Source organism: Bidens hawaiensis, unplaced genomic scaffold (genome assembly GCF_021521415.1).
Source record: "Bidens hawaiensis isolate Kalapana, Puna unplaced genomic scaffold, B.hawaiensis_p1.1 tig00012466_1, whole genome shotgun sequence".
NCBI lineage: Eukaryota > Viridiplantae > Streptophyta > Magnoliopsida > Asterales > Asteraceae > Bidens > Bidens hawaiensis.
In genome coordinates this window covers 353,243-372,456 of record NW_027492016.1, presented here as the reverse complement: position 1 = coordinate 372,456, position 19,214 = coordinate 353,243, and the positions used below count along the sequence as shown (strand labels likewise).

Here is a 19,214-nt window from a genome sequence, read left to right as displayed (position 1 = left end):
TAAAAAAATTCTCATTTTAAAACTATAAAATCCTCAAAATTGGCTGAGTTTAATTCAGTGGATCATTATAAGATGAGCACATACATGTTTGGCGACGGCGGGAAATCGATTCAATCAATCCTTTAATGGTGTTAGCAGAAGGTCAATCAACTCTAGGGTTTACCGATTGTGTCGATGGCCTGATTCAATCTGCGAGAGAAGATTTGGATTGTGTCGATGGCTTGTTGAAGATTTGGATTGTGTCGATGCCTAGTTTCTTACCAGCGGCCTTTTCTTTATAATATCTCTCCTATTCAAAAAAGTTTTACAAAAGTCTGGTACCTTTTTGTTTTAATAAAATAAAAGATAAATATGAAAAACACTATTTTACTAAATAGTTTTCAAGGAACACCAAAATGGTTGAAGAAACACCAGTTCAACCCTTGGTCTAATCGCTTAGTCCTTAGGTTGAGGTCTAGTATTTCCCACGAGGGGTTAAACCTAATCCAGTCAAACTGAGTATAGGCACCTACAAAACAGAACATTGTGAGCTCGTTACAAGAAGGAGAAAGGGGGTCTTTTCGTAACCACCCTCCAGCGTGAGAATCAATATAAGGGATTGAGTTAATAAATATTGACTATCACGGAGCACTAAGGAGTGGTCTCGCTCTAAATTTCGGATCCCTATACCGTTGAGATGTGAGTGATATAGGTCGTCTGCCATGTAAGGAATTTCACCAATTAGGGAGTTTCCACATGCGCTTGGAAGGTTGATGGGTAAATCAGTTGACTAATTGTGATGTTTGTACTATGTAGTACTATTATCTATGTGTTGTCATGCCCTTATTGGCTGGGCGTCACTTTCATTATGATACCTCCTTTTTTGTACCATACCTATGAAGATCTTTGACACTGCATTTCCTGAAGTGTCAGGGAATGTTTGGCGCTTGTCCGAATGTAACCCAGCGCCTAAAGTGACGCCTTGACGCTTAGGTGGGTTTAGTACCCTACCTCTTCAATAATAAATGATTTTTCCACCAAAAAAAAATTCTATAAAACATTATAGCTTGTATTTTTTTAAAATAAATAAAAGTTAGAAAAAGGCATGTGGTTAACGCGGATGAAGAGAAAGACCACATACATTCATATGGTCCGGTCCCACAAGCGAGTGCCAGCTGACATTTAAGATAGGCCATCTGTCCAGTCCATTTGTCTAAAAATAACCAATCACATTACATCCTCACCGCTTGACCACCACCTCACCCCACTCGGTTCCAACTTATCTCCCAACAGTAACACCTCCCCTATAAAATAAATATCACCACCATTCTATTAAACTAATTTCGGACCCTGGCCTAGCCATTTGCTTGCAGGTTCATCTCTCAAAGGTATAATAATTGCTGCCTTGTATCATTTGATTTTGAGTCTCATCATCCATCCGTTTAATCCATTCCAATTTGTGATATATTTGTCATTGACTTCGTTGACTCACTGAATTGGAGGATAATCAGACTTCGATCATCAACTTCTTATTATTCTTATTCAATTCCAAACTGTTTGATTGATCGATGAATCAATTTAGGATCGGAAATAAAATGAATTGATTGATTGACATAGAAATTTACCCAACTTTGGTCTCCTATATAGTTTAACATTATTAATTATACACATGTTTTCTTTAGCTTTAAACGCGTGATTTGACGATTATAATTATCAAATTAAAATTATATTAGATAGGCCAGTTTGTGAACCTGTCAACAGGAAGTTTGTTTATGCTCGTTTATTTAATAAACGAGCGAACATGAACACAAAGTTTGTGTTCGTTTAACTAAACGAACGAAATGGACACATGTTTCGTTCGTTCGTATAAGTTCGTTTATGTTTGTTCATTTATATTTGTTTATGTTTTTATGTTTATTTGTGTTAATTTAAGTGTGTTCATTAATGTTTGTTTGTGTTCATCTAAGTATGTTCAATTATGTTTGTTTATCTTTGTTGGTTAGATTTTAAATAAACGAGCATTAACGAACACGGGAATGTTCGTTTTTTGAACACCGAATATTTGTGTGAGTAAGTGTTCATGTTCGTTTAAAGTTTAATGAACGAAAACGAACACAAACATATCCTTGTCCGTGTTCGCTCTGTTCGTTTACAGGCCTAATTATAAGAATATTGAACAAGTGAATGCGATCGCATTGTTCTTATTATACCGATGACAGATGATCTACTAGGTGGTTGCAAGCTTATATAACTGTTATGGTTGTTATTTTACCAACTACTTTTTTCACTGGCAGGTAACTGAAATCCTTGTAGGAAGGTAAGAATGTCACTGGTTTCACAAGGAAGGTCTACTCTGAACCCGAATGCCCCGTTGTTTATCCCTGCTGCAGTCCGCCAAGTCGAGGATTACTCCCCAGAATGGTGGCAGCTGGTAACAACTTCAACTTGGTTTCATGACTACTGGCTCAGCCAGCAGCAGCAGGAGCAGCAGGGGGCGGATGGTTTTATTGGAAACACAGCAGATGACACCGACATTATTGTGATGCTACCTGATTCTATCGACACTCCTGATTATGATCTGTCAGCTTTTGATGCAGACTATGTGCAATTCATGAACTCTATTGGGATGGGAGCACAAATTGGGCCGGGAACAGTCAGGCATATGCCTTCTAATGGTAATTTGCAAATGGCTACAGATACACTTAAAAGAAGAGTATAGTAATGTTATTATGGCTGTTTTTATAGGGTTGGAAACAGAGGCTGAAATGCTGAGCAGTTTGAGCTTGTCAACATCGACACCCGGGTCACAAAGGGAGATGCACATGGCTAGGTATCCAGAAAGGGCAGTTAGGTCGTTTAGCCCAAGGGTGCGCTCACAGCTCATTCAGCAACCGCGTTGAGCGTATGCAACTAGTTTGTACGGCCTTGCTTTTAGCTTTGGGTTATGTATGTAGTGACAAAAAGGAAAAAAGATTGTAGTAACTTTGGTTATATGTTGTGAGTTTGTGTATAGACTATAAAGCAAGGTCTTTACTTTTTATGGTTGTGCCATCCAGCCGTGATCATATCTGCTGATTTAGAACCTACAGTTAATATAACATATAGTGAAATGCATATGCAGGAGTGGGCAAAACTCATATTTGATAGAATAAACCAAAGGACCACCAGTAGCAATCATTCATAGTTCTACACTTTTTTAAAACCAGTTCTTAGTTCAAACCCAGAACCCGGTACTAGAAGTCTAGAATGGTTCCTTTCAGTTTCATTTGTCTTTTAATTTTATGTTTCGTTTTACTTCCGACACGATGCACACCCCCTAGCAGCACTGTAACATTATTACAAATCAAAAGAACAAAAGACGTGAAACTATATGAAATTATCAAGTACGCATGAACTGAAATAATAGAAGCCTATAAAAGACCATCAAAACCTAGATAGATTGTATGGTTTTAAGTTCTTTTAAAAATAGATTTTTCGGTGCGATTTTGGTTTTGCAATCTGCCAAAAACCGAAGACCGAATCAAGCCGAACTAGAAAATCAAGAGAAACCAATTTTAAGTAACTTATAATCATTCATTTATTAATCCAAATCATTATCCCAAAATTATCAAGACCAAGACCAAATGTTAAGACCGAAAAACCAAATCTTAACCAAACCCATACCAAATCTATGCTCACAAGGTGTAATGGGCCTATGGTTATCAATGTGTATTATTGAATCGTGCACCTCTTAGTAGAGGCGTACAAAACCGGTTTTTTTACATACCGAATCAGTTTTAAAATCGAACCAGCTTGATTTTGCATATTCTAAACAGGTTTGGGTCGAACCGGTTCGGTCTAGAAACCTGTTTAAGCATAGAAGTAGCCAAACTGATCCACACCGGTTCTGGTCAGTTTTAAACCGATTTTGACTACGAAATGCTCAAACCGCTACACGAACCGGCGGTTTGGTTTGGTTTGAGAACCGGTTCGGTTTGGTTTCCAGTTAACCTGTTCCGAACCGGTTTTTTTGTACACCTCTGCCTCTTAGGCTCTTATTATTCTCTTAATATGTTAATACTAAAACCAATACTTTATGTAAACCAATTGGGCTGATAACTAGTGGTTAGACAAGTTGGGACAAGTTCACTAATGGAGATAAATAGACCGGTTAACCATTGATGAACTAATGTAGTTGGGTTTTAAGTTACCAGCATTGAATTGAGCCGATTTATCCTTGGGTCGTGAGTCTAGGCTGGTGGTTATAAGTTAGGTTTAGTCACAACTCACAACCATGGGGTTCAAACACCAATACATATGTGTTTGTGTTGGATATATATATAACGGGTGCAAATGAGCTGAGCCCGAACTTGACCAGGCTCGAGCTTGGCTCGTTTGACTTATGCAAGTTCAAATTGGCTCGTTTCGATCTCTATTTCCAGGAGCGGATCTCGTGTTGGACCAGGGGAAGCATAGACACCCACTCAAACTCTAATTTATGTTATAAAATTCTAATATATTAAGCACAATGACCCATGTGCTCTATCCTTATTATTTTCTGTGTCCCGAACCCAACCTTTTGAGCTCAAACTTTCCAAGCCTAAATTTTATTTTGTTTTGAAAAATAACAATTAAGCTCGCACTGCTTAATTGTCTGACCACATCATAAATTGAAAATTTAGAATCTGCAATTTATACGGGAAGAGATGAACAGGTTTTCACATCTGATCAGGTAAATGCTGTTTAGATTTATTTTTTTTTTTGTGATTTCGGTTTCTTGTTTTATTTTGAAATACGGGATATGCTCATCATTTGTTTACATTTTTTATTTTGATTTATGTTGGTTTCATTTTGATTTGATTGTTTATGTGTTTCTTGAAATTCAAAAGACATGGGATTTTTGTTGTCATTTGAGGAACGATGATTTGGGTTCTAGGTTATAAAACATTCTACCTAATTTAGAGCTTAAGATGACTCTTATAACAATTAGACCAAAATATGAATTTATTCAGAGTATTATTTTTTAGTGATTAATAATTCTACACTGTTCAATTTAAATGATGGATAAAAAAACACTAGCAGGTGTTATGAATGAGGCTATAATTGACCGTTTTCAAAAGATAAAACCACGCAAAGGTAAATTGTAATATGTTTTTTTGTTTATTATGTTTAATAAAAATTGTTACTTAAGTTTCTATACATAGTTTATTTAATGTAATTTTGTTACCCGTCCCATTTTGGTTTGACCCGATTCATCTTGGGTTGACTTGTTTGAGTTTGACCAGACCCATTCTAGGTTAACATTTTTTGGCATCCACTGGCTAAATTTTATGAATCCGCCATTGTCTATTTCTAAAACTCGAGCTCGGCTTGGGCCTGACATGTTAATACTAACACGTAAGCAAGTAATCTCGTATAGATGAATGAATATGTATACAAGCTCATTAAATATCATATTAGTATTAGTATGTTATAAGTTAACCTTTGAATATGTTTAAATATAATGATCTTAACATTTCTCCTTATCACAAGAGTCAATATCCAATGTTGTATTTAAAGGGATTTATGAATTGTAAAACTTTGTTTATCATTATTTATATGTTATTAATCCATAAGGTATGTTATTATGCATATTATTAAATTTAACCTTTTTGTTATATTTTTTAACCATCCCTGTATCATACGGGCTCTATCCTAGTTTGGTAATATAAGAGTTTAAATTGTAAATTAAAAAAACAAAAATCTTAACTCTCCTGCATATAATTGCAACTACTTAGATTGGTTGTTGATGGATTTTGGGCCCGGTTCAAAAGAAATAAGTTGCAAAAATAAGGAGAGCCTATAATAAAATAGTTATAGTTTTTAAATAAATTGATTAATAAGTCGGTTATTATTTGAAGTATTTTCCTTATAAAAACACTACTAGTAGGTGAAAGCTTTGTCACAAAGTAATTAACCTTAAGTTTGAACCGATCGAAACCTTTGCTTTGTTACAAAGTAACGTACGAACGTCTGTCTTTTCGTACGATGATGAAAACGAAGCGCCAAAACACCACCGCATACTATGAAGACCAACTGTTGAAGAAGCATAAATCAGTTCAAGCATACGACAATGACGATCATGTATTTGCGCGTAATAGAACAACCGAAATCCGTCGTGACTGCCCATTCCTTTATACAATTAATCGACAGGTAATAATAATAATTCATTTTTCTATTATTAAATTATTATTATTATTATTATTATTATTATTATTATTATTATTATTATATTGTCGTGTAGAGGATTTTGAATTGATTATTTAGTTGTGTTTTGCAGGTCTTGGACTTTGGCTTTGAAAAAAAGTGTTCTCAGTCTCTGTCAAATTTTAACGTGTACGCGTGCATGGTTTGCGGCAAGTACTTTCAAGGGAGGGGGCATAACTGTCACGCATATAATCATAGCCTTGAAGCATTGCATCATGTCTATATCAATCTTCAGACTGAAAAGGTTTATTGCCTACCCGATAATTACGAGATTTATGATGCTTCACTCGAAGATATTTGATGCTTCCATAACCCCAAGTTCAACAAAGACCAAATTGTGCAACTTGATACAAGTAGACAGTGGTCGACGGCGCTTGATGGTTCATATTATCTTCCTGGAATGGTAATTATTTCGTTAATTATTGCTAGCATTAGTTTATGTTATTAATCCCTTCTAGAATATATACTGATCGATTGTGATATTTTCTTTAATTTGTCAGGTGGGGCTTAATAACATTCAGAACACTGGTTTTATTAATGTGACCATTCAGTCTTTAATGCGAATGAAGCCTTTGAGAAACTTTTTTCTCGTTCCTGAAAATTACAAGGACTGTAAATCTCTACTTGTTCAACGTTTCGGTGAGCTCACAAGGGAGATATGGCATTCGAGGAACTTTAAACGAAAGGTAATCAATTTGATCATAACAAGTAGTATGAATAATCTAATATATGTGCATGCACCTAATAATTAGTTACTTGATTGTTTGGGTTGTAGGTCTCTCCTCGTGAATTCTTGCAAGCAGTGAAGAAAGCTAGTAAAAAACCGTTTCGGTCTGATCCTGTCGAATTCACGTCATGGCTTCTCAATAAGCTGCATAATGACCTTAAAAGGACAAGAAACAGCAGCAACATTATCCATAAGTGTTTTCAGGTATATACCACTTTAATTATTTGCGGCCTAGGTTCTTAAATTGTATATTTGATCATGAACCAGTTTATAATTTGAATTCCAATCTATTTTCTCTAGGGAGAATTGGAGGTTGCGAAAGACGGCGCCGAGACAAGTAGAATGCCATTTTTGATGCTTGGACTAGACTTGCCACCACCTCCAATAATTCCGCAGGTTTGTGCTTTGAATTTTTTTTTCTTTTTGGTCAGCACTAAAACAGACTGCCTCTCGTATATATGTGATTTTGTCTACTTATCGAAGACTCTTAAAAGTAATATGTCCCTGTAAATGATGAGTTATGAATTGGCTTTAATGGTGTTGTTTTGTTATTGTAGGTTTTGACTTTTGGGCATACTGAAGAAGTTTGATGGGGAGACCCTAACTGAAGTAGTGCGTCCTGATCATGTAGCCAAGATGAGATACCGTGTAACAAGACTTCCGCAGTATCTTATTTTGCACATGCGTCGCTTCACGGTGGAGAAAAATCCAACCCTTGGTGAGATAAATAGATAGACTTGTTTATTATTATTATTACTGTTACTATTTATTGTATGATTGATCATCATGTTGTACTCATTTGTTGAGATGATGAAAGAGTGTGTGCCACATACGATTTGATTGCAAACGTTGTGCATGATGGTAAACCAGGTGAAGGAGCACACAGGGTATTTGTTCAGCACAAGTCTCAACAGCTCTGGTAATTAAGCCTTCTTCCATTTCAATTTTTAATTTTGATTTTGATTTTTTAAATCTCCAATTAATATGGATATGTTTGTGTGTCAGGTATATGATTGCGGATCTCGATGTTGCAGAAACACTTCCGCATACGGTTTCACTTTCTGAGACTTACTTGCAGATATATGAGCAGCAGGAGTTCGATTCTGAGCAGCATGTGCAGGAGTGATGCTGCTGTTTGTATACCTATTATAACAGTATTTAGTATATACCTTGGTTGTATGTCTTTAAAAATTTCATCCGAAGTTAAGATGTATAAAACTATATTAATTAAATAATTTGAAGTACAAACAAAGCTATGCATGCGTATATAAACACAGTAGAAACTAGAAAGCTCACATACTTGTCATTAAGAAAATGGCAAGGCATTGCCTTAGGTGTTAGCCAGAATAACAAGTATGTTGAGCACAAACTAAAGACTAAATACTAGACTAGCGCGTCTTCATTTTGGGACTTAGTTTTACTTTCATTAGCAATGGCTTCTGATATGGCCTTTGGGAGCAAAAAGCCAGGTCTTTCAAGAAACTGTGCACGATCAAGTACCAAGGGTTCTCGAGTCGTTATCTCAATGCCATCAAACGTCCACAATGTCAAAGTTGCTTCACCTTTTAAACCCAAAGAAAACCAACCAAGACCTGCAACCGATAAGTCTACACTATTCACGTCCCAGCTTATTCCAGACACTTTGACTTCTCTTGACTCCCAGTTCTCTAATTCAGGCACACGATCTACACCGATTGGTGGCTGAAACAAAAACCAAAAATAAAAAAAGCAAACATCTTCATAAATGCATAAAAAATGCTTATTTAAGAAAAGCTTGAAAGTAAGCAGACTGCATACCTGTAATCTAACACCAGCATGCTTATTCCAAATTTCGTCTGCGTTTTCAATCTTACCAAGATGCAAAGAAACATTTGGGGAGGCCCAAACCGTGACATATATTGTTTGCACAGATGCCTGATTTAGATCGAGTCTCACTAGACCACCAACATGAATCGCCTGCCCTTGCTGAGATATATATAAATTCTAATTATTATAGTTATTATGATATTGCCTTTGTTATCAAATTTATGATATTTATTATTAGCAAAACTAAAATAAGAACAAAAAAGCAGCCTGTTTTAACCCATTTCGACTGATACCCAACTCTTTAACCAAACAAACGATCGAACACACACGATTAAACGAATGGGGTTTTCTTGTTCGTTCGCTCATCAAGAAAATGAATGTACTCGTGTTCATTTATGTTTCTTCATTAATAGTATAAATGAATGGTGTTAGCTATAGATTTTGAGAAAGAAGAATATGCGGAGAAGAAGGTGGATTAACTCCAATCAGAACAAAGCTAACTCATTCCAGTTATTACATTTGTTATTAATACAGTTATAACTTCAAACAAACTACTTTCAACTTGACAAACTAACCCTATTGAATACAATAGATTCAACCCTATACTATAGAATTACTACTGGTCATGTTTAGTAAACGGTTTGGGAGCATAAACAAACGAATATAAGTGAACTTAGATAAATGAACATAACAGAGTGAAAACCAAATAAAAGGAAATATGAACATCAATCTGTTGAAGGACCTAAAAATTCAAATAAGTATATAAACAAACGTAAATTATCGAATATAAACAAATTTAAATGAAAGAGCATAACGAGTGTTCACGAACATAAATGAATGAACAAGATACATGTTTATGTTTGTTCACTTAACAAAATCATCAAACAGTGTTGTTTGTATTCGTTCATTTATTAAATAAAGAACATAATCAAACTTCCTACTGCACAGCTCACGAAAAGGTCATTGAACATTTGGTTCGTTTACAAGCATAAGACAGACCCGCTCGTTTTGAGTTTGCCACCTCAAAAGAATACTATATATGTTTAGTCAGCATCTTATATTGCTATATCAACCATCAATAAAAGCATAAAGCTAAAGAATATAAACCAATAGCAACAAAAACAAACAAGTGCTTGCCTTAATTCAATAAGTTCGAGGGCGCAACTCCTTTCGTATTTCAACCATCTTTTGCTCCTCTCTATTCAACCTCATGGACATCAAATACGGATGCAACAACCCCGGCGTATCATACATTTTGGCCTTAGCCGACAGCACACCTCCAATTCTCAAAATACCAAGCGTCGTCCCAGGAACTGCAGCCTCAGTAAGCTTAGTAGCCTTCACCCCACCTTTCTTCGCAAAGGCATTAATCAACGTCGACTTACCCGCATTCTGTGCCCCAATCACCCACACATGCCCTCGTGGTCCCGCCGACTCCTTAACAAAAGTTAACAAATTCCTAACACCTAAATCCTTACGCGAGCTAACCAAATACACCCCATTTAGCTTCGGTGCACCGTTAGCCCTAGCCCGGTGTCGAACCCATCGGTCGAGTCTAGTGGGCGATACTTGCGAAGGTAAAAGATCCACTTTCGTAGCCACAAGAACCAGTTTAGGCAGCTTCTTGGTTCTTGGCAAACCATCACGACCTTCCAACGCCTCAAATAAAGATTTAGCAGCTCGTTTCGGAAACGAGCCATCAAAATCCACACAATCCACAACCATTACCACAACCGTGGAGTCCGCATTCCCAGTCGGCTTCATCAACCGGGTGCTAATTAACTTGTCAAAATCGAAATCGGGTATCAAGTTGTCGGCGGTTTGGTTCTTGACCTGACCATAATTTCTCAAAGAATGACACCTTGCACAAACTGTCACCTCTTGTTTCTCCAATAATTTAGATTCTCTAACCAATTTTTTCCTTTCGGATTTTGAAACCCTAACTTTCTTGGCCTTTTCGAGTACTTGTTCAGTAATATTACCGTACCCGACACCCAGGGCGGTAAACCCGTCTAATTCCTTCAAATCATCGTCTTCAAAATCTGAATCCCAATCGAACTCATCATCAAATTCATCATCACCTGAAAGATTGTCAATTTCATTATTATTATTATTATTATTATCCAATTCACTTTCTCCTTCATCTGTGTCTTCTAATTCGCCTTCGATTTCGTCTAAAATTAATAGCTCTTCTTCAAGCACATCTTCTATCTTCTTCTTCTGATAATACCCAGGTAGGGTAGGGTTATCATCCTGCATAAAGACACCACATCCAGGGCAAACAAGGCCTAACGTATCGTCTTCGTCTCTACCCTCGCTTAGAAGGGGTTTTATGTTTCTTTTTCTTGAGGTTTTAGCATGGGTTGGTTGTGTTGTGGATGAGCTGGCGTTTACTGATAATAATGTAACGTATGGATGATGTCTGTGTGTTGTTGGATTAAAAATGGAACCAGTGGAATTGAGAAGACGAATTGATTGTGATTGTGAAGCAGTGTGTAGGTTTAGAATCAGAGTTGGAGTTGCAGAGGGAACAAGAGGTGAAGAAGAAGAAGAAGTAGTAGATAAGAAGAAAGCTGACATTTTTTTGAGGGAGTTCCGCTCAACCCTGTGACTGTGGGAGCATACAAGCCCACTGGTACTCTACTAGTAGCAAGTCTACCTCGCCTTGTAAAACCGCGTTACGAAAAGATACCGGAACTAATCGGTTTCCGTTACGTACGTTACAGCAACGGAACTAAAAGAAAACAAAACAAAAAGCAAAATGCCGTGGACCAATAATGTGTCTGTCACATGACACAATGTGAGCTTTGCAACACCAATGTTCTTATTTATGGGCTATTTGACAGGTGCTAAACTATTAAGAGGTCTAAATAATTAAGAGGCTCTTAGCCCGTAAGTGTTGTTTGGTTGGACCTCTGAATAACTGTGCAGAATGACTATTTTACCTCTTTGAACTTTTTTGTGCTAAATGAAATATATCTGTTTAGTCAGAACGCATAATAATTGTACTAAATGACCAAACTTTCATTATAACCAACCAAAATACATCTTAAAACAAACTTTTATTATAATCAATCAAAATATATTTTAAAAATACTTAACTTAACAATACAATCATAAGTAGATAAAACACCTAAACATCAAGCACATCTTAAGGTAGGTCTAGACAAACATAACACCCATTTTAATACAACCAAAAACATCTTGCATATATATTAGACAGAATTATAGAAATTGTCTTTTATCTTTCACACAAATTTCACTCGTTGTTCCTGATCTTCAAAATTGATCTTTTTTGTCATTTACGTTTCAAAATCCAACAGCGTTTGTCATTTTCGCCTAACCCGGTTAGATTTTCTCGTTAAGTCAGGTCATGTGCCTTGCACATGAGGGCAAATTTGTAATTTTATCTATTAAATTAAAATTTTAATATATAATTATGCTCTCTCTCTCTCTTCTTCTTCTTCTTCTTCTTCTTCTTCTTCTTCTTCCTCCAAAGACAAGCTTTCCGACGGCCACCACCAAGCTCCGGCAGCCGCCGCCGCCACCGCCGTATTCTCTGACAAAGAAAACCACAAATCGAAAATTAAAATGTTATTATAAAGCACAACTATGACTATCTTCAATTTCCATCTACCAATTCCAGCAACTATTATAATTTTTTATTTAATTTTATGAAACCCAGATCCAATCTCCCAAAAATTACACCAATGCAATTAAAAATCATAAATGAAAACAAACCCTAAAACCCCAAATTATATCCTGAAATTAACAAAATGAATGAAACCCACTTAGGTTGCGTGCTATGGTGGGGGGCTTCGAAGCCCCTCCATAGTGCCACGTCAGCGCCACGTGGGCACTGGGGGCGTCGAAGTCCTAGGGCATAATGCCCCTCTATGGTGAGGGGGATTCGAAGCCCAACCTTTTTTCTTTTTTTTATAAAACAAAAAAACCAATACAAATAAAAATAAAAAACATACAAATAAAAAAACCAATAAAAATAAAAACCCTACAAAAAAAACCTTAAAAATAAAACTATAACTAATGTTCGTCGTCCTCGTCCTCGTTTGCATATTTGGCCAATATTTTTGCTCTTCTTTTTTCCATCACCGCCCGCGACAAGGATCTAGATGTGATAGATCTTTTGTGATGAGCTCGAGTTCCTTTTGTTTCGTTCACTCTTGGTGCATCGCTTCGTATTTCGCAAGCATCGCCTTTCTTTCTTCGTGCACCTTCATGAGGCCCTCCTGTTTTTGTTTTTTAATGTTGGCAATCTCGGCTAGCCTCCGCTCCAAGTTTTCAAGATGCGAGCTCGTGTCGGAACTCTTAGAGGACGTGGTTCTGGACGAAGATCCTCCACCTCTAGCCGCCGCATTGGCTTTATCTCTTCCTACCGGCCGTGGCAACTCATCCGGTTCGTCAAAAATTAATTCTGGATCCAACTCGTTTAGATTAATTTGACAACGACCATCGGACATGGGCTGTGACGGCGATTGATCGGCCGAAGTAGACGTTGTCTTTGACCGTTTGGACGGTCGCGGTGGTGATGATGTCAGGACCGTATGCCACTTTGGTGAGCTTATGCATTGTCTCCAAACATCCAACATGCTAAAATCTTTATTATAAAAATGCCTCCAACACATCGGCATCGCCCATGCCGCTTTTTTTGTTGTTCACAACGCAGGTGTGAACGGCTATGAAGTCGGTTATTTGTGTGCGTAATGACTTCCATTTGTTGTAGACGGAGTCATTCCCGCGATACTCTCCTCGACCCATTAAAGCGAAGAACTTGGTGCGTATTTGTACCCAAAACTCCAGTGAATGTTTGCCATCACCTTCGATACATATAAAAGCTTAATATTAGTAAACAAAAAAATATAACATGGAAAACATATAAATATTTTTATAATATACCTTGAATCGAGTCATCGGAAGAGTCGATCCACGCTAAGGCTAACGCCATTACCTCGTCCGCTTCCCACATTTGTCGTTCGCCCTTTTCGGTTGTTCGAACGTCACCCAGGTTCCTTTTTTTATGACTTATTTTTGGACGCCGGACTTACGTTTCGGGTATTTGGGTTTGTGGTACTTGCGAGGACGTATACGGCATTGGCGCCCGAAAGAACATATCGGGGGTAAACGCTGGCATGGTTGGAGGAATCGCCTGTCGTTGTTGGTTTGCATAGAACGGGTTGCTAAGGTCGACGTTATTTGCGAGCGAACAAACCCACCACATACAACTCGGATCCCACGGGTTTTGATTCGGGTTCGGGTTTGGGTTTGGTGTTGAGCTTGAGCTCGTGTTCAGGTTCGGTTTCGAGTTAGGATTCACGATTTGGTGTTAAGATGAATGTTGTGAAGATTGTTAAATTTGGTGTGAATATAAAAGTTGTTTGAGTAAAATTGTGAAAAATGTTTGAATTTATATAGAAATGTTAATTTTAATTTTTTTTAAACGGTTAGTAGACTGTTGGTGGTGGGTCCCCCACCTCATCCCCCCACCGCGCCCATCGTCCCCTACACCCTTCCCCCCCCCCCCCCCCCTCCGCGCCCCTCTATGGTGTTTGGAGCCCACCGCACCCTTCTCTCCCCCTTCTTCCGCGCCCATAGTGCACAGCTATGACACCCATCAAATTTGGTCAACGTCCATACAACTTTAAGGTTTAATTAAGTATACTTACGTTAAACTAAATTTTTTTAAAAGCGCCGTCATTTATTAATCACGAGTTGAGGAAATCCATTGTTTCATACCACAGACGTTAAGTAATTATGGGGATTTACGGATCGCACGCTGAATAAACTAAACAATACTAACTTTGTTGATATTTTCAAATGAGCCAAACATATATTTAAACTAACTAGAAAAATTGAGTTTTAAGTAAACACAATTATGTTTTATTAGTCTAGGTTTCCCACCATTTACCACTTGTTTTTGTGTTGGTTGTTGACAATTTAAGGTTTATATGATCACACAAGGATTGTATAGTATAATCTAATTATGTAAATCTTACAACCATCACCACATCACGTTACCAACTTTCCATGATAAGAAACCATCATCATGCATCACACCCCATCCCTAGTCATTATTCAACCTTCTATATATTTCTCTTCACTACAACTCCCATACCATATATGTTTAATCATGCTACAAACCTACCCATACTCTTTCATAGATATAAAAAAAAAAAAAAAAAACGAAAGTCCAAGAACCCAACACACACAAAGAACCTGCAACACTCTCTCTTTTAATCTCTCTTTTGGTTACATATGCACACCCTCGGTTCTCTCTCTATCTCACCGCCTCTCTCTCTTGAAGCATCTCCCGGAACCACCACCAAACACCGCTCACCACCAGCGCGCCACCCGATTATGGCTTCGAAACTGACACGAGACATCTCTACAGACCGTGTTAGACCTGAAACCGGCGTGATACACGCTTCGGCTTCTTCCCGTAAAATGAACGTGCACCAACCCGGTTCCGGTTCCCAAGCTAAAGTAAGGAGCGTTAAATTTTGAACCGAGCATCACAGAGTGGAACAAGCACAAGCTCTCAGTCTTCTTATTCTCTAAACATAATCCATATTACTAAGTGAGCTAAAAACTCTTTTAACCTTATGTTTCACTTTAGTTTCATAACAAGTTCATGTGTTATTCACCCAAAAGTTTAGATTAAATAATGGAAAGAAAAACAAGTTTAATGGATGTGCGTTATCATGAAAAGCTTGCTAAAAAAAAACACTTAAAAGACTCACGATATGATGAAAACATACTTGTGTTAAAAATTATATACGGATCTTTGATTAGTTAAACAGACGTGGATAGTTTGTTTTTTTTAAAACAATTACGTATATATGCCGGACAAATATATAAAGTTGGTTAAAGATTTAAAAACATGTTTAAAAGAATAAATTTTGGAAGAAATGCAATTATTGGACAAATAGATATAAATACTTAGTAAAATGAAAATACGTATTTGAAAATATATAAATAATTAGAATCTTAAACATACAAAAAGGGTATTTTAGAAACAAATAATCGAAAATATAACCACATTATACTTCATAAAACTATGGTTTGTATTAAATGTTTATTTTCTACATATCAAACATATAATTATAAATATGTACATTCTAGTCTAAACGAGTGTGTTAGGTCGAAAATAGGATTTTAAGACGACATACGATTATTACAAGATAATATTCCACGACTTAGAAAAACGGTATTTTGATCGTATCACCAACGGGTCGTCCAAAGATTAAACGAAACGTCTGGTTGGTGAAAGCAACCGACACAAATGTAATAAACGAAACTCCGGTCGGTGAAAGCAACCGACACAAATATAATAAACGAAACGGCTAGTTGGGTGAAAGCGACTAGCATAAACAGACTTGCTAGTCGATAACTAAAATTATATGACCTTTCGTGTTTAGGACACTAGAAGGTCACGGGAACTGGACTTAATCAAATTATTAGCCTGTACAAAACTAAACTCGGCAGGTGAGTTTCACTAACCCCTTTTACTGTTTTACCGTTTTATTGTTTTATAAATCCGGGGTGGAAAACATACACAACTGCTTTTATATACGATAATTAGTAACAAAACATTAATCCTTATGCGAACATGAGTTGAACTATGTAGTGCTATAAGTCCCTTGCTTACATACTATAACCATTAGCTAACGGAGTTAGCCACAGGAATATACGGATAGTACTATTGTCGTTGACTTTTCCCCCTATTTTAGGTTAGTCGCTCTAACCTCCGATATTGCATCGAAACAGGGTGCGTATATTCCATCTGTGAGATTTGAACAGGGCAAAAAAGGATATAAGTCGTGGTTTGGTTATAGGCTCAGGGTTCGTCATATTAATTCATAGAATTAGCTAGTCTACGGAGGATCATCGTATTTGTTTCAACAGATTATCGTATACTTGCTTGTGAAGTGATTCAATGCTTTATGAATAACGTGATTTCATATCGAGTCTAAAAATCGGTAAACTCACCAACCATTGTGTTGACATTTTAAAACGTATGTTTTTCAGAGATTTAACAAGCACTTAAGGAATCATGAAGACGGGACCTCAAGGCACAATTAGAATATCTTTTGGAGGGGTTTCGCTTGTATAACCCTATTAATATTTGGGGCCATATACAAGAATCCCAATTTTATCTTAAACTAATTTATTTAAAAACATGTTACGGTTTATAAATTCTTTTTAAGACTATTGGTATCTTAATGCTACTATGTTGACGATAATCATATGCTTACGGTATACATGACGTCATGCGCCCGCGCTTCCGCCTTGGCGGGGTGTGACAATAGCCTTACCACTGTTCTTAACTGAAGCTTTAGCATCAAACCCATATTGCCTATGATGCAAATTCACAACCGAAAAAACCGCAGCCAAGAAAATAGAGGCACTAAGCAGCAAGACGAATACAAACTTGAAACTAAACAATCGACCAATTCCGTCCTGCCGCCGCCTGGGATAAACAAGTCCTCTGCTCCTCAATGGGTGGTTTCAAGAAATCGTCGACAATGGTAACACCCAATGGGTGGTTTCATGAGTGGCAGCACCGGTGGTTTCAGGTTGTGACAGTGATTGTACAATTTTGGATTTGGAGGCTGGGGGTTCGGTTGGTGTGATGCTGAACAACAGTGAAGGTGTGGTGGTGATAGGTGGGGACTGGTGGTGGTAGCAGGTGGGGACGGTGGCGGTGGTGGCTGCCGGAGCTTGGTAGCAAAGGTGGAGGAAGGAGAGAGAAAGAATTAATTAAATATATATTTTTAGTTTTTTTATTGTTTTTCTTTATTTATTAAAACAATTTTTTAATTTAATAGGTAAAATTACTAATTTGCCCTTATGTGTAAGGCACATGACCTGACTTAACAAGGATTTTTAACTAGGTTAGACGAAAAAACAAACGCTGAAGGATTTTGAAACATAAAGGACAAAAAAGATCAATTTTGAAGATCAGCGACAACGAGTAAAATTTAGGTGAAAGATAAAAGACAATTTCTATAATTATGTCTCTATATTAAGCTTTGGAAATTCTAGTGCATATTTGCATCTATATTGAGCAAGCCTAATGCCCTAGACCAGAAAGTCATGTTGATCACCTGAAGGATTAACAAAACAACTTGATACAAACACGATACAACAAGCCTAGGTTGATATGAACTTGTCGTTGATGCTATTATGTGGCAATCAGTAGTTGCCACTTGTCTATGCCTGTATACGTGCTCCCTGAATGTTTCCCCTATGAATCCAATCGTCAAGAATTTCGCTAAATACGGTTAAATAAGGACTTCCTTGTCATCAAACCATGATAAAAACATAGCCAATTGAGTTGCGATTAGTTGATTAACATTGTCCGCATGCAAATATAAAGGTCACATATCAATATGATAACTATATGATGCACACTCACACCAAATATTATAACTTGTAAAGTAAAAAAGTTCAAATTATTTGGCAGCGATCCTGACACATGACACATGAGTTTTGTGTGCTAAATTCTTTTAGCAACAAAAACTACATTTCTAAGCAGACTACCTTATTAACTTGAATCATGTCGAGCTAGCCTTGACATCAGAGGTTAAACATAGTAACCGGTAATAGCAAATCCTCGTCCTACAATCTCTCCAGCACAATACCAAGCAAAACACTCGAGCCCAAACAACGCAGCAATCCCCATATCTTCAGTTTTAATGTCCTTCGTTTTGATCAGTTGTTTCACGTAATCAAGCTCCTTCCAAAATGCATCATATCGTCTAGGAATACTAGTTCAAGAAAACAGTATAAATTGGGTTACGATTAATCTCTAAAGAGTCGAGCGTGTTAATCTATAAGATTTGACTAAAAAGAAAACGGGTCAAACAGGTTGAAAGTAACAAACCTGGCAAGGCGAGTGTAAAATAGTTGATGTGATAACTCTTGGCATTTTCCTATAGTTGGTGGATCCGCAATGTATTTATTGTTCTGTTCTAGTATTTGCTGGTAATAGGTGTTTCCATTTTTGGATAAAAGTTTAGAAGCTTCAGCTGTCTTTGAACGTAACATATTCAACTTTGATGCCATAACTCTTACACTGCAAAATTGCAAAAAAAACAAAACAATTTGACCACACACAAGGAGAATTATGAAGGCATACATGTTATATCAACTTCGCTATGTAATTGTATTTAAGGTCATAACTAATATGTAAATGATAATCAAATTATCCCATTGGATTGTTAAAATAAAGTTTCATGTGGTCAAAACGTTGCAACTCTTCCAAATGATACATATTACATACTAAGAGGTTGATATATTTCTTTCTTTTATTCAAGAGTAACCCCAACCAGAACCTATATGCATCATTCAGATCTCATCTTCTTGCATCTTTAATTTTAATCCCAGTTTACCAAAAAAATAAATTAATTAATGCCTTTGGTAATAGAAGAGTTGAATGCAAAAAAAAGTAAGAGTGTGC

General features: G+C 36.9%; 2 protein-coding genes and 2 pseudogenes across 3 annotated transcripts; 2 read left to right on the top strand and 2 right to left on the bottom strand.

Annotated features, from left to right (window-relative positions):
- Window positions 1-2,171: 2,171 nt before the first annotated feature.
- On the top strand, window positions 2,172-2,879 carry LOC143541030 (protein EARLY RESPONSIVE TO DEHYDRATION 15-like). The gene is made up of 2 exons (XM_077033948.1): window positions 2,172-2,654; window positions 2,725-2,879. Exons 1-2 carry the CDS (start codon window positions 2,303-2,305, stop codon window positions 2,877-2,879), a joined length of 507 nt encoding a protein of 168 aa, XP_076890063.1. The 5' UTR covers window positions 2,172-2,302.
- Window positions 2,880-5,985: 3,106 nt separating this feature from the next.
- On the top strand, window positions 5,986-8,057 carry LOC143541011 (uncharacterized; annotated as a pseudogene).
- A 164-nt stretch (window positions 8,058-8,221) lies between these two features.
- On the bottom strand, window positions 8,222-11,317 carry LOC143541010 (GTP-binding protein BRASSINAZOLE INSENSITIVE PALE GREEN 2, chloroplastic pseudogene; annotated as a pseudogene). The gene is made up of 3 exons (XR_013136683.1): window positions 9,875-11,317; window positions 8,729-8,896; window positions 8,222-8,632 (listed from the first exon to the last, which is right to left on the bottom strand). The product of XR_013136683.1 is annotated as a GTP-binding protein BRASSINAZOLE INSENSITIVE PALE GREEN 2, chloroplastic pseudogene (transcript).
- A 6,937-nt stretch (window positions 11,318-18,254) lies between these two features.
- On the bottom strand, window positions 18,255-18,826 carry LOC143541028 (uncharacterized). Its single transcript, XM_077033947.1, has 2 exons — window positions 18,639-18,826; window positions 18,255-18,522 (listed from the first exon to the last, which is right to left on the bottom strand). Exons 1-2 carry the CDS (start codon window positions 18,818-18,820, stop codon window positions 18,339-18,341), a joined length of 366 nt encoding a protein of 121 aa, XP_076890062.1. The 5' UTR covers window positions 18,821-18,826; the 3' UTR covers window positions 18,255-18,338.
- Between the last annotated feature and the right edge of the window lie 388 nt (window positions 18,827-19,214).